The 10,817-nt window shown below is 39.7% G+C and overlaps 1 protein-coding gene across 1 annotated transcript; it reads left to right on the top strand.

Moving 5' to 3' along the window:
* Positions 1–1,849: 1,849 nt before the first annotated feature.
* Positions 1,850–5,479, top strand: LOC309716350 (zinc finger MYM-type protein 1-like). The gene is made up of 3 exons (XM_082550095.1): positions 1,850–2,154; positions 2,406–2,459; positions 2,888–5,479. The coding sequence occupies exons 1-3, from the start codon at positions 2,128–2,130 to the stop codon at positions 5,189–5,191; spliced, it is 2,385 nt and encodes a 794-aa protein (XP_082406221.1). The 5' UTR covers positions 1,850–2,127; the 3' UTR covers positions 5,192–5,479.
* The last annotated feature ends 5,338 nt before the right edge of the window (positions 5,480–10,817 follow it).

Here is a 10,817-nt window from a genome sequence, read left to right as displayed (position 1 = left end):
TATCAATGCTATCTATAGTATCGGTCTGATACCAGTACCAGCACTGATATGGACACTGTGGCTTTTTTGATTGATTTGCCCACTTCTACGTGGAACTCTCTCCAATCAAAACATTTCCCACAATAATTCATTAATTAAGTGATTAAAAATAAAATAAAATCAAAATGAAATGAAATAAATACGTAAAAGCTACATCTGTTTCTTTTGGCAGAGCTGATTACAGGTTTAAGATGAAGACTAAAAATGTTTTCTAGCTCCTGAATGTTGCATATTTTATTCAGAATTTGTTCTTTAGCAGATTTTGTCCTGAAACTGGCAGCACAGGCTCTGTACAGTATATATCCCAAGCTCAGGTTTGAGGGTTGTGCAGTACTGTATAGCCTATTTGCGATTCCCAGGACTGCACCCTTCTGTTTCAAATGTCAAAGTTTGTTTATAAAACGTATAAATTGAACTAATAATAATTAAAAAACAATAAAGACAATTATAAAGAACTACAGTAAGCACAATAAAGGAAATAGAATAGAAATATATATATGACAAAAAAAAAGTTTACAGAGACTGAGACCTCTGATGTGCCTGGAATCTGCTGGAGCCAACTCTCCAGTTTCAGGGTTACAGCTCCTAATGCTCCTGTTACCACTGGGAGCTCTCTTTGCAACCATTTGGCCACACTCATCCAGACCGAATGACATCCTGATGTCCTCGCTGTATATCCTGGTGAGGTGGATCAGTGACTTGATGTCTCGCTCAATCCTGGCATACAGCTTGATATCATCCATTTACAGGAGGTGGCTGATGGCCGCTCGATTCCTGAATCTATGCCTGTATCCGCTCTTAGCGATGAGCTGGCTGCAGCGGTTTCACTTTAACTTGCCATTTTTGACCTCCATCATCCTGCATCACTAGAATGATATAGAGAAACAAACAATAAATCCAGATGTTTGGCTCAAAAGGTAGTTTGAACAGGTCATTGTGTCAATAGTCATAATTTACGCCAGCAGTTATGCATTATTTTCTGATATTCTAGTCTTTGGGCTTCAATAAGATGATTGTGGAGAAACAGCTATTTGGATTCCAACTATTGTTGCTACCACAGTTATTATCAGAATGTTCAGCCTCCAGTGAAATGTATGCTTTCAGAGAAAGTACAGTGAAAGCACTTCACATATCTGCAATAACGAGGACCTTTTAAGTTCAGACAAAATGTAAATATTCACCTTTTCCACAACCTTCTGTCTGTCCTTTGCTTTTTTCTTGCACACTGTTTCCTATCTGTCATGGTGCAGGGTTTGGGTCATGGGAGTTGGGGTTTAAAGATTCTTCATCTCTGTTAATGTGTTCTGTGTGGCCTCACTTCTGTTCTTGTTAGCTTGGGTTTCTCTTTCATTTCTGTTTGATCTCTAACATTTTGTGCTTTTATAGTTCTGGTGAGTGTGATTATTTACCCGTTTAGCGGCCTTTCGTTTTGTGATATCTCTGAGTCTCTTTTTAGTTTTTTTTTTTACTAGTGATGAGTTCAGTTTTTGTGATATCTTGTACTCTGGTTCACATCTCGTTTATTAGTGTTATTATTTGTAGCAGTCTCCCCATTGTTTCTATTTGTGCCTCCCTCTGTCTCCTCTTGCGCTTATGCATTGATCCCTTTGTACCATATTCTTGTTAGTGTTAGTATTCAGGTTGTTATGTCCTGATTTTCTTTTCTGTCCTGAACAGTGGCGTCGTTAGGCCTATTTTAGGGGTGCTGAAGCCTCCCTAAAATATTCTTAAGCCCCCCTAAATAATTTGGTGGGTTTTTTTTTGGGGTTTTGTTTTTTTTTAACTTATTCGATTTTTTTTTTACAGAACTTGCAGACAAATTCAATATAAAGATGCAGGAATATGAGTTTAAAGAAATAATAATATAAACCTGTCGCTATTCACACAAATATGATCATAACTCGGTTGGTCCCTTTCGCTTTACATTGTTAAGGTAGCGTCAGTGCTTCGTTATCCAATCCGTTCCAGTTGTTCACAGGGGACATCCACATGACTGAAAATCCAGTCCTCGTTTTCACTGCTACTTTACACTCCGCTCGTATACACCTGCAGAAACACTAGCGTGCATGTGGCAAACGGCAAGAAATCATGGATATACTCAAGTTTTTCAAGAAAGTAAGTCTTCATCACTGGCTGGTAGTAACAATTAGTTAGCTCCAGCTAACAGCAGAGAATCCCATGTAAATAATGAACCAGGTGTTCCCCATTTTGTAAATAAAAACCTGGCTAGCGCACTAAGTTAAATTGTTAGCATAATTTTAATTTCTGTCACTCGTTTTAGCTCTGAAAAATCCAGCTGAGCTCATTCAGGTATGGTTATCATCAGTGGAAATAATAATAATCACTCCATCCCCATTAACCTGTAGGAGTCAGGGCAGAGGAGCACAGAGAGGCAGAGGGGAGAGACGTCTGCTGGAGAGGTGAGTCAAAGGATGGAGTCATTTGTGATGCAGACAGTCTGATTAGAATTTTATGGGACTCAATATGGATATGAAATATGAAACATTTCAGTCACGGTACAACATATAAGACCTGTTTAACTTGAGCTTTTATTTAGGAGAGTCAAGGTTAGAAAGTGGAGAGAGCAAAGAGAGAGAGATATATATAAGTCAAATTAGCCTGACTCACATATTTTTGAGGGTTCTATTTTAATATTACTTCAATTCAAGTAATTTAGTAATATTTTTCAGGGCTTTAAATTGCAACCATTTTAGTCACATGCGTGCTCAAAATATAATGTTTGTAACTTCAAAATATTTGGGAGCAACAAATTACTGTGGAGCGGGAGCAGAAGTCATGATATTAGCAATTTACATTACAATTCAGTATGTTTTAATGTATCTTGAAGGGTGAGGCAGAAGGAGTGGCTGAGGGAGAAAAAGGTCAACAGGCAAGTTCAAGTCAGAGAGAGCAAGGAGAGACAGAGGAGCTGCAGCAAATGGATCGAGAGGCAGAGGAAGATCAAGTTATTACAGAGAGAGGAGAGCAAACAGGCCAAGAGAGGGAAAATGATGAAGCAGCTGCAGCAACTCATTCTACTACAGGGTTTGATTTAGGTGACAAAGACACAAGGCCCAGACAGGTGAAGCTGAAGAGCTATCCACATGATACGTTTGGTACACAGAAGCGAGCATTTAACCACAGCTGGTTTGAAAAGCACAACTGGTTAGAATATTCAGTCAACCAGAGTGCAGCTTTCTGCTTCCCATGTAGAGTGTTTGGCAAAAACATCAAACATGATAGTTTGGTCAGTAACGGTTGCAAGAACTGGAAGAAAGCTTTAGTCATCTTTGGCAAGCATGAGATGGCACAAACACATAAGGACAGTGTTGTTACATGGAAAAGCTACCAGGGAACTAGCAAACAGGGAAACGTTGCACAGGTGATAGCAACTGCAAATGTGAGTGAGATAGTCGAAAGAAGAGAGTATCTCAGACGAATTGTTGCAGTCACCTCTATGTTAGGGAGACAGGGACTCCCTTTTCGTGGCCATGATGAAGGTGAAGACAGCCCAAACAGAGGGAATTTTCTTGCATGCATGGAGCTTTTGAAGGAGTTTGATCCTTTTCTTCAAAAACATAATCCCCCATCAAATGCACAGTATATCTCACCAACATCCCAGAATGACATGATTGACTGTTGTGCCCAGGAAGTTACTAGTGTCATTGTATCTGAAATGACAAAGTCTAAAGTCTATTCCATCATGGTGGATGAGGCAAGGGATAAAAAGGCAGAGCAGTTAGCTGTTTGTGTCAGGTACGTGTCAGAGGGGGCAGTGAAGGAGCGTTTCCTTGCACTTGCAGAGATAAAATCATTTGATGCCCAGTCCATTGCAAATGAGATTCAGCAGCAGATCCAAAACTATGGTCTTGCAGAGCTTAAGTGTGTAGCACAAACATATGATGGTGCAGCCGTTATGAGTGGCTCCACTGGAGGTGTACAAGCACATTTTAGAAGGCTCCATCCTGAGGCTATCTATGTGCATTGTTATGCTCATCAACTCAACCTGGTTTTGTGCAATACTTGCAAGGCTGTCCCAGAGGCTGTGGAGCTTTTCAGCTTGTTGGAGTGTGTGTATTCTTTCTTCAGCACCTCCCTAGTCAATCATCATAAGTTCATGGAGACTCAGGCAAAGCTTGGATTGACAAAAACTGAGCTTGTGCAACTTTCAAACACTCGCTGGGCATGTCAGTTGCGATCAATCAGTGCAGTTCTTGAGACATTGCCTGCCATTTTGGAGTGCCTATCTGCAATTGGATCCCCCATAGCTGTTGGTCTCAGAGCAAAGCTCTACAAGTTCTCAGCAGTCTATGCACTACTGATGTTTCAGTCGATTCTGTCTGTAACCGAAGGACTCCACAAATTCCTGCAGAAAGAGACTTTAGACCTGGCAGAAGCTTTTATCTGCAAACAAGCTGTGTGTGACACACTTAAGGGCAAACACTCAGATGCATTTGCTACAGAGCTGTATGAGAAAACCAAGGCCCTGTGTAACACCCACAGTATCCCTGAAACAGGTGCCAAGACAAGGCACAAACAGAGGAAAATGGAGGATTTTGTCCTGGAGGCAACTGTGGGTTCACGCACTGAATTGAACAACTCAGACACATTGAAAAGAGAGTTACTTTTCCCTTGTGTGGATCGGATGGTTGGCGAGCTTGATCAAAGATTTTGCAGTGTAGATGCAGGGCTGCTAAAAGGCGTCCAGGCATGCAGTCCTAAATCTGAGAACTTCTTGAGTGAACCACACTTGAATGAACTTGCAAAGCACTACAGACTTGACCTGAAAAAAGAGGAGGTTCTGGTGGCCAGAAACTTTCTTACCCGGAAAACAGAGGCTGGATGTCCACCCAAAAATATGTTGTCTGTGTACAACCTCCTTGATTCAGACATGTTTCCCTCTCTGAAGGCAACCATCCAAGTTGCCCTAACAGTGCCTGTCAGCAGCTGCTCGTGCGAACGGTCCTTTAGTGCACTGCGTCGGCTGCACTCCTGGCTGCGTCAAACAATGGGTCAGAAAAGACTTCACAGTCTTGCAGTCATGTCTATTGAAAAAGACACGCTTCAGCATCTGAGTCACAACAGAGTGATTGACCGATTTGCCACTCTTAAAAACAGACGTCATTCTTTGATGCTTCCACCCACCAAGTAACTGGTGATTGCAGCCAGAAAAATGTACTTTTTTATTTTCAGTTTTTTTCTTGTTATTGATGCGGCAAACACATTTCCTCTGTTTTTTTGTTGTACTGTATTATAAAGCAGACTGAAATAAAACAATAGATCTATTGGTGGCCTAGGATGTTTAATCTGTCCAAAAAAGTAGGAAAACAATTTCTCAGTCTTTGTTTTCTGTTTGTGAAATTTTGTGCTCATTCACTACGTTCGTTCATGTCGTGTGCATCTCTTGGGGGCTAAGCCCCCCCTGTCCTTAAAACCTAGTGACGCCCCTGGTCCTGAATTAGTTTTACTTCCCCATCTGCCTTTTCCTGATTTACTGATTGCTCATACCCATGTCTCCTCACTCCCCCGTTTGTCATCCCCAATCAAATTACAATATTGTTACAGTCTTGCTTTTTTCATCACCTTTGTTAATTTTGTACCTTTTTGTATCAACCAATAGAGGCTCACTTTGTTTTCTCATGCCTCAGCCTCATGCTGAGTATGTAATATAAATAAATTAGATTTGATAGTTACATTTGATCTGATCAGCAACAAACGAATAAATAAAAAGAAAACATTAATCCAGTCCAATAGCTAACTGACAAATTACATTATCACCCATTATGCATTTCATTAAAAACTTATAAAGTCTGTCAAATATGCATGATTGGTTGTTTTTCTCTGTAGGTTTGATTTGAAGTATCGTAAAAATAAAAATTTAAATCTGCACTCCTGCTCACACACCATTAGCTATGTCAGTATGATATTTTTGATCTCAGCTTGAACAGAGGGAAGCCAGATTTCTTTCTTCGGGAGGAAGGGAGATGATTGACATGCGTGTCGTGCTGATTAGGAAATGATCTTCTCTTTGTGTGAAATCATGAAGTAGAATGTAGCCACAAGCTAATTTTAACATTTTAAGCAGTTTAGGCTGCTGAGACACACTGAAAATGGAGACATTTAGATGTTGCGGAAGCGGCACTCACTCTTTAAAATGAACTGACTTTTATGTGTTTCTCACTTTGGCTGGGATCTGGGTCCACCGGCTCCTATTACTCTTGTTTTTAACATATCTGGGAGTAGAACAGCCTGTAGCTATGACACACTTGACCTATGTTGTTTGTTTACACATAGCATCACATTTACTATAATTTTCAGCTATTAGTTTTGCCAAACATGTATTTGCCACAAACTGTATCCTAATCAACACACACTTGTCTTCCTGTGCTTCTTTGAAGCCTTGGAGTAAAAAATAAAAACCCTGAGGGTTGATTGGCCCACCTCAACCTAATCTCTGTATTGACACTTCTGCAGCAGAATTATCACTGGAGCAATACAAAAGCATTACACTGTCTGTCTGATGTTATCTTCACTCATGCTGTGCATTTCTGCAGTGATTCCCAAAACACAATCGGTCTGTGCTTCTCCAAAATGATACTAATTGCTGAGAGATTGATCTCACCCTGCCAGCACTAGAGTCGCTTCACATAGCTGACTTAATTCAGGCCCATTCACAGCTATCACTGTAACAGCATGGGCCACACAATAGTTTACATCCTACTGGATGAGTGAGGGTGATCTTTTTTCCCCCCTTGCTGCATGTGGTTATATAATGATGAGTAAATCTTATAATGTGAATTATCAAGTTTTGCAGGTGCAATGTAAATTAGATAATGTGTCTATTTCTAATGTGTCAACTAAACGCTGCAGGAAGCCCCGTAAGGTATAACAATAAAATAGCGCAGGAGGTTTCAGTTCCACCTGCAGTACCTGTTAGGAGGAAATGTATCTGGCTGTGCGGAGTTTCTTTGTGAATTTGTTGATGATGAAACCGTCAGGATCTTGTCTTAACCTTGAAGGAACAAGTTGATCATGTTTATACGCTCTTACTGAGAGTCTGATGTGAAGATTGATGGCATAATTAGTTCCTGCCGGCAGCTCGTTGGCTTAGTTTAGCACAGATACTGGAAATATGTGGGTTTCGCTCCATCCAGAGGAAACAAAATCTTCCTACCTGTTCTTGTTAAAGTCTTGGCCAGAAAGCAAAAATGGCAAACTGTTCTTTTAATAAGGTGTGTCTCGGCCCAGTCCACCGAAAGGCTTACGCACCAAACCCTCCAAAGACTGCTATAAAATTTGTGTTTTTAGCAGCAGTGTTTAAGAATTTGGGTTTATACAGGTTCAAAATGGTGTGAATAGAAACTTGACAGCATAAAAAAATGCGTCTAGCTGTCGTCAGTTCGGGACTATTTATTTTGCATTTTTTACTTTCTGCACAGCCAAAGGAACTTGAGGGACCGAGAGTCTGATCTTCTCCCATGCTCTTTCCTTTAAAGACAGGAAATTTTCTCAATTTTGTCAAAACATAGAAATGTAATAAAAAAGGATCATCAAAAAAACCCAAACTGCAGAGTAATAAAGCACACACTGCTTCACGTTGCTTGCTGCAAAATATACTTGAAGTAGCTAAAATTTATATGAAAGGGTTAAAATAAGCCCCTAATGGGCCATGTATGTATTTGACACACTTTGTGTGAGTTTTTGAGGCTTATATCATCAGAGTGTTTCCCTCCTGTAAAATCTAAATAAATTGCATTGCATTTTTAAGCAATAAATTGCCCAAAAAAGCGAGATAGCAAATATGATACAAATTAAACTCATATCTGCCAATTTATATTTCGGTGTCTTTTTGAAAAAAATGTCAGAAGATTCAATAAACATTCCATTTTCAAAAGATTTGAATTTTCTGGCAATTAATTCAGGGTTCAGGCTTTAAAGGGATAAAAGGGTCTGAGAGTCGTCGTTCACTTCATTTGTTGACAACGGGACAGCCTTAAGGTATGGAAAGTGCAGGAATAAACTAGAGGGGGTGATATGAGGAATTAAAAATTTTTTTTTTTAACTATTGGGAGTGTTTGAGGAGAGCAGTACAGTGGTGTGGTGGTTAGTTCTGTTGCCTCACAGGAAGAAAGTCCTGGGTCTGAATCCACCATCAAACCGGAGCTTTTCTGTGTGGAGTTTCCATGTTCTTCCCACAGTCCAAAGACATGCAGTTAGTGTGGTTAGGTTCACTGGCCATTTTAAATTCTTTGTAGGCTTGAATGACTGTCTGTTTCTCTGTGTTAGCCCTGCAACAAAGCAACCTGTCCATGGTGTACCCTGCCTCTCGCCCAATGACAGCGGGGAACAAGAATTGGATAAGCAGAATGGATGATTGTTGGACACATAAGCTAAGAACCGCTGTCCAAGGAAATTAAAATGTGGACGCCTTAGTTTCCAAAACTTATTTTTTGACCACAGGGTAGTTGTAACACAGACACTGTCTCCCATTGAATTTGTTTGAACTTGTTAGCAAACAGCTTCCTACTCACACAACCAGAGGACAGAAAATTATTAGCACCATTACTTTCATGTTATTTGCCACCTGGTGTCCTGTTATTCCTGGGTTTAAGCTCCTCAAACTCCTGGGGGAAACATCTGTCTCTTTAGCTACTGAATGCTTCGCTATGTTCATATATCCACGTCTTTAATTCCGTGCTGCTGCTACTACTGCACACTTTTTAAAAACCTTTTCCTGTACCTGCTTATTTAGACAGCTAGCACATATCCAGCAAGCTTTTAGCATCAAGCGTATGTATGTATGTATGTATGTATGTATGTATGCATATTAAGTCAGTCACTCATTTTCTATTCAATAATGCTAGACCCATCCAATATAAATCAAATGAATGCCATTCTGCAACATTCTCCTTCTGACATTCCTGTTTTAGGTCTTCTTTCGAAATTGCTCTCAGTGCTATTGCAGGGCTGATCCTGGTGAACAACCTGGGGAGGGGGGATCAAAAGAACGTGATGTTCTGCATGTCTCGTCAGCTCCCAAGCATTCCCATTCAAAACTGTTTCAGACCGCAGCCCTTCAACATGTACGGCACCTTGGACCTTCAATGCAGAACGTGCCAGAGAGTTGACAGAGCGTGGGACTCCTTTTCTATAATTCAAAGGAATGAATTTTGCCAGAAAATGAAAAATTCATTCCTTTGAGTTATAAAGCAGAGCACTAGCACTCACATTTTACAGTCACAAAAGTGTGAAAAGTGGAATGTATGCGCCTACAAGAAATGATAATATTCTCCTTTTACCTCAGCAGGGGCTCGTTTCCCAGTTAATGTGTTTGCAATTAGTACATTCTTCTGCCTGCAATAAAAAAACAGTTATTAAGACACAGCATATGCTGCAGCGAGGGAAAATGATGAAATTATTCTCCATTTTTCCTCTCTTTGAAATGATTTTCTGTTTTTGCTGCTGCTATTTATCAGGCAATTATCAACATGATGAAACCTAAATCACTTTTAAAATGCGCCTAACCTGTCAGACACTACATTCTCTCATATTTATTTGCCACCTTCCAGGAATCTGCCGACATTTGTGAGTCTTTATATTGATGCTTTGATTTTTACTGTTATACTGAGGCTATAATAGTTATTCTCTCATTGATAAATTCAGGAATTGCAGTGAAAAAGTAGTTAGACATGCACAGTAGGACGTCAACAATGCCAAACAGGCCAGTCATGTACTTGCAGACTGTGTCCCGACATGTAGTTTAGCACATATGAAAAACATGCAGGGGCCTTTTTAAAATTGATGCTAACTGGAAAGTTCTGAATACATCTACGCTCATTGTCTAAAGGTAATGTCTTAAAGTTATAGTGTGTAAAATCTCACCACCATATTTTAGTCAATTGTAGATTGCTGTCAACTGAGTTCTGTTGGCGGCCTCTGTAGGACAAACAATTCATCTGTAGTGAGTGTAGCTTCTCAATATGCTGGGTGTCCACATGTATTTACTCTGGAGGAAGCTGCAAAAATCTGGAAAAAAAAGTTTCAATATGAGTTGATGAGTCAATGAAACTGACCAATAACAACCACACTAAGGTGAGTTGAAGATATTCTGTGCTTTTCTGTTGGTAAACACTGTTGTTTATGCCGCTGTTAGCTGCTGTTAGTTGGCATCAGTAAAACATTGTAAAACACAGTAAAACACCAAACATTGTTGGACTTGGACACTTAGTGAATAAACTGTCATACAATGTAAGAATATAATTATACTGTTTATCAGATTCAAAGCGTGATTTTTAGGAACCTAACATTAGCTGGCATCATGTTAGCTTATAACCATTTGTTGTTGTTTGGTTTGTTCTTGTTGTCAGCTGTCCAGAGAAAGGATGGTTATATGTTTAATCTGTTGACAATATCAGGAATAAATAAGCATGTTTGTGCATGGTTTCATGTTTTAAAGCCCTCACTTTAGTTCAGGAGATGAAGCTAGAAGTCAGGAATGATTATTTTTTCCAGATGCTAGCTGTCTTGTCTTTCTTATTTGCATTTTTGCTTTAAATGGTGATAGACTCCACTTCTCCGATGATAAAACACAGGTGTCATCCCTCATAATTGGAGCCTGACTGTACAGACATGAATTAAAATTTCTCTCCACAGCACATGAATGCCTTTACTTTAGCATGCTAACTCTTTGGCTAGTCTCTAGCTGACTGTACTTTTAACTTTATTAAGAGTAGTTTGTGAGAGTCATTGACGACCTGGTTTGTATAATCTAAACCATC

Source organism: Aulonocara stuartgranti, assembly GCF_965226115.1.
Source record: "Aulonocara stuartgranti genome assembly, chromosome: 10".
In the NCBI taxonomy this organism is placed as follows: Eukaryota; Metazoa; Chordata; class Actinopteri; order Cichliformes; family Cichlidae; genus Aulonocara; species Aulonocara stuartgranti.
Note: the sequence above shows the minus strand (reverse complement) of the source record. Positions and strands in the feature narration are given on the sequence as shown.

Excerpts from the sequence above, each read along its gene's own strand:
- LOC309716350 (XM_082550095.1), top strand. The coding sequence starts at position 2,128 with ATGGATATACTCAAGTTTTTCAAGAAA. Across the intron at positions 2,155-2,405 it reads TACTCAAGTTTTTCAAGAAA|GAGTCAGGGCAGAGGAGCAC; the intron begins GTAAGTCTTCAT and ends ATTAACCTGTAG. Across the intron at positions 2,460-2,887 it reads GAGAGACGTCTGCTGGAGAG|GGTGAGGCAGAAGGAGTGGC; the intron begins GTGAGTCAAAGG and ends TGTATCTTGAAG.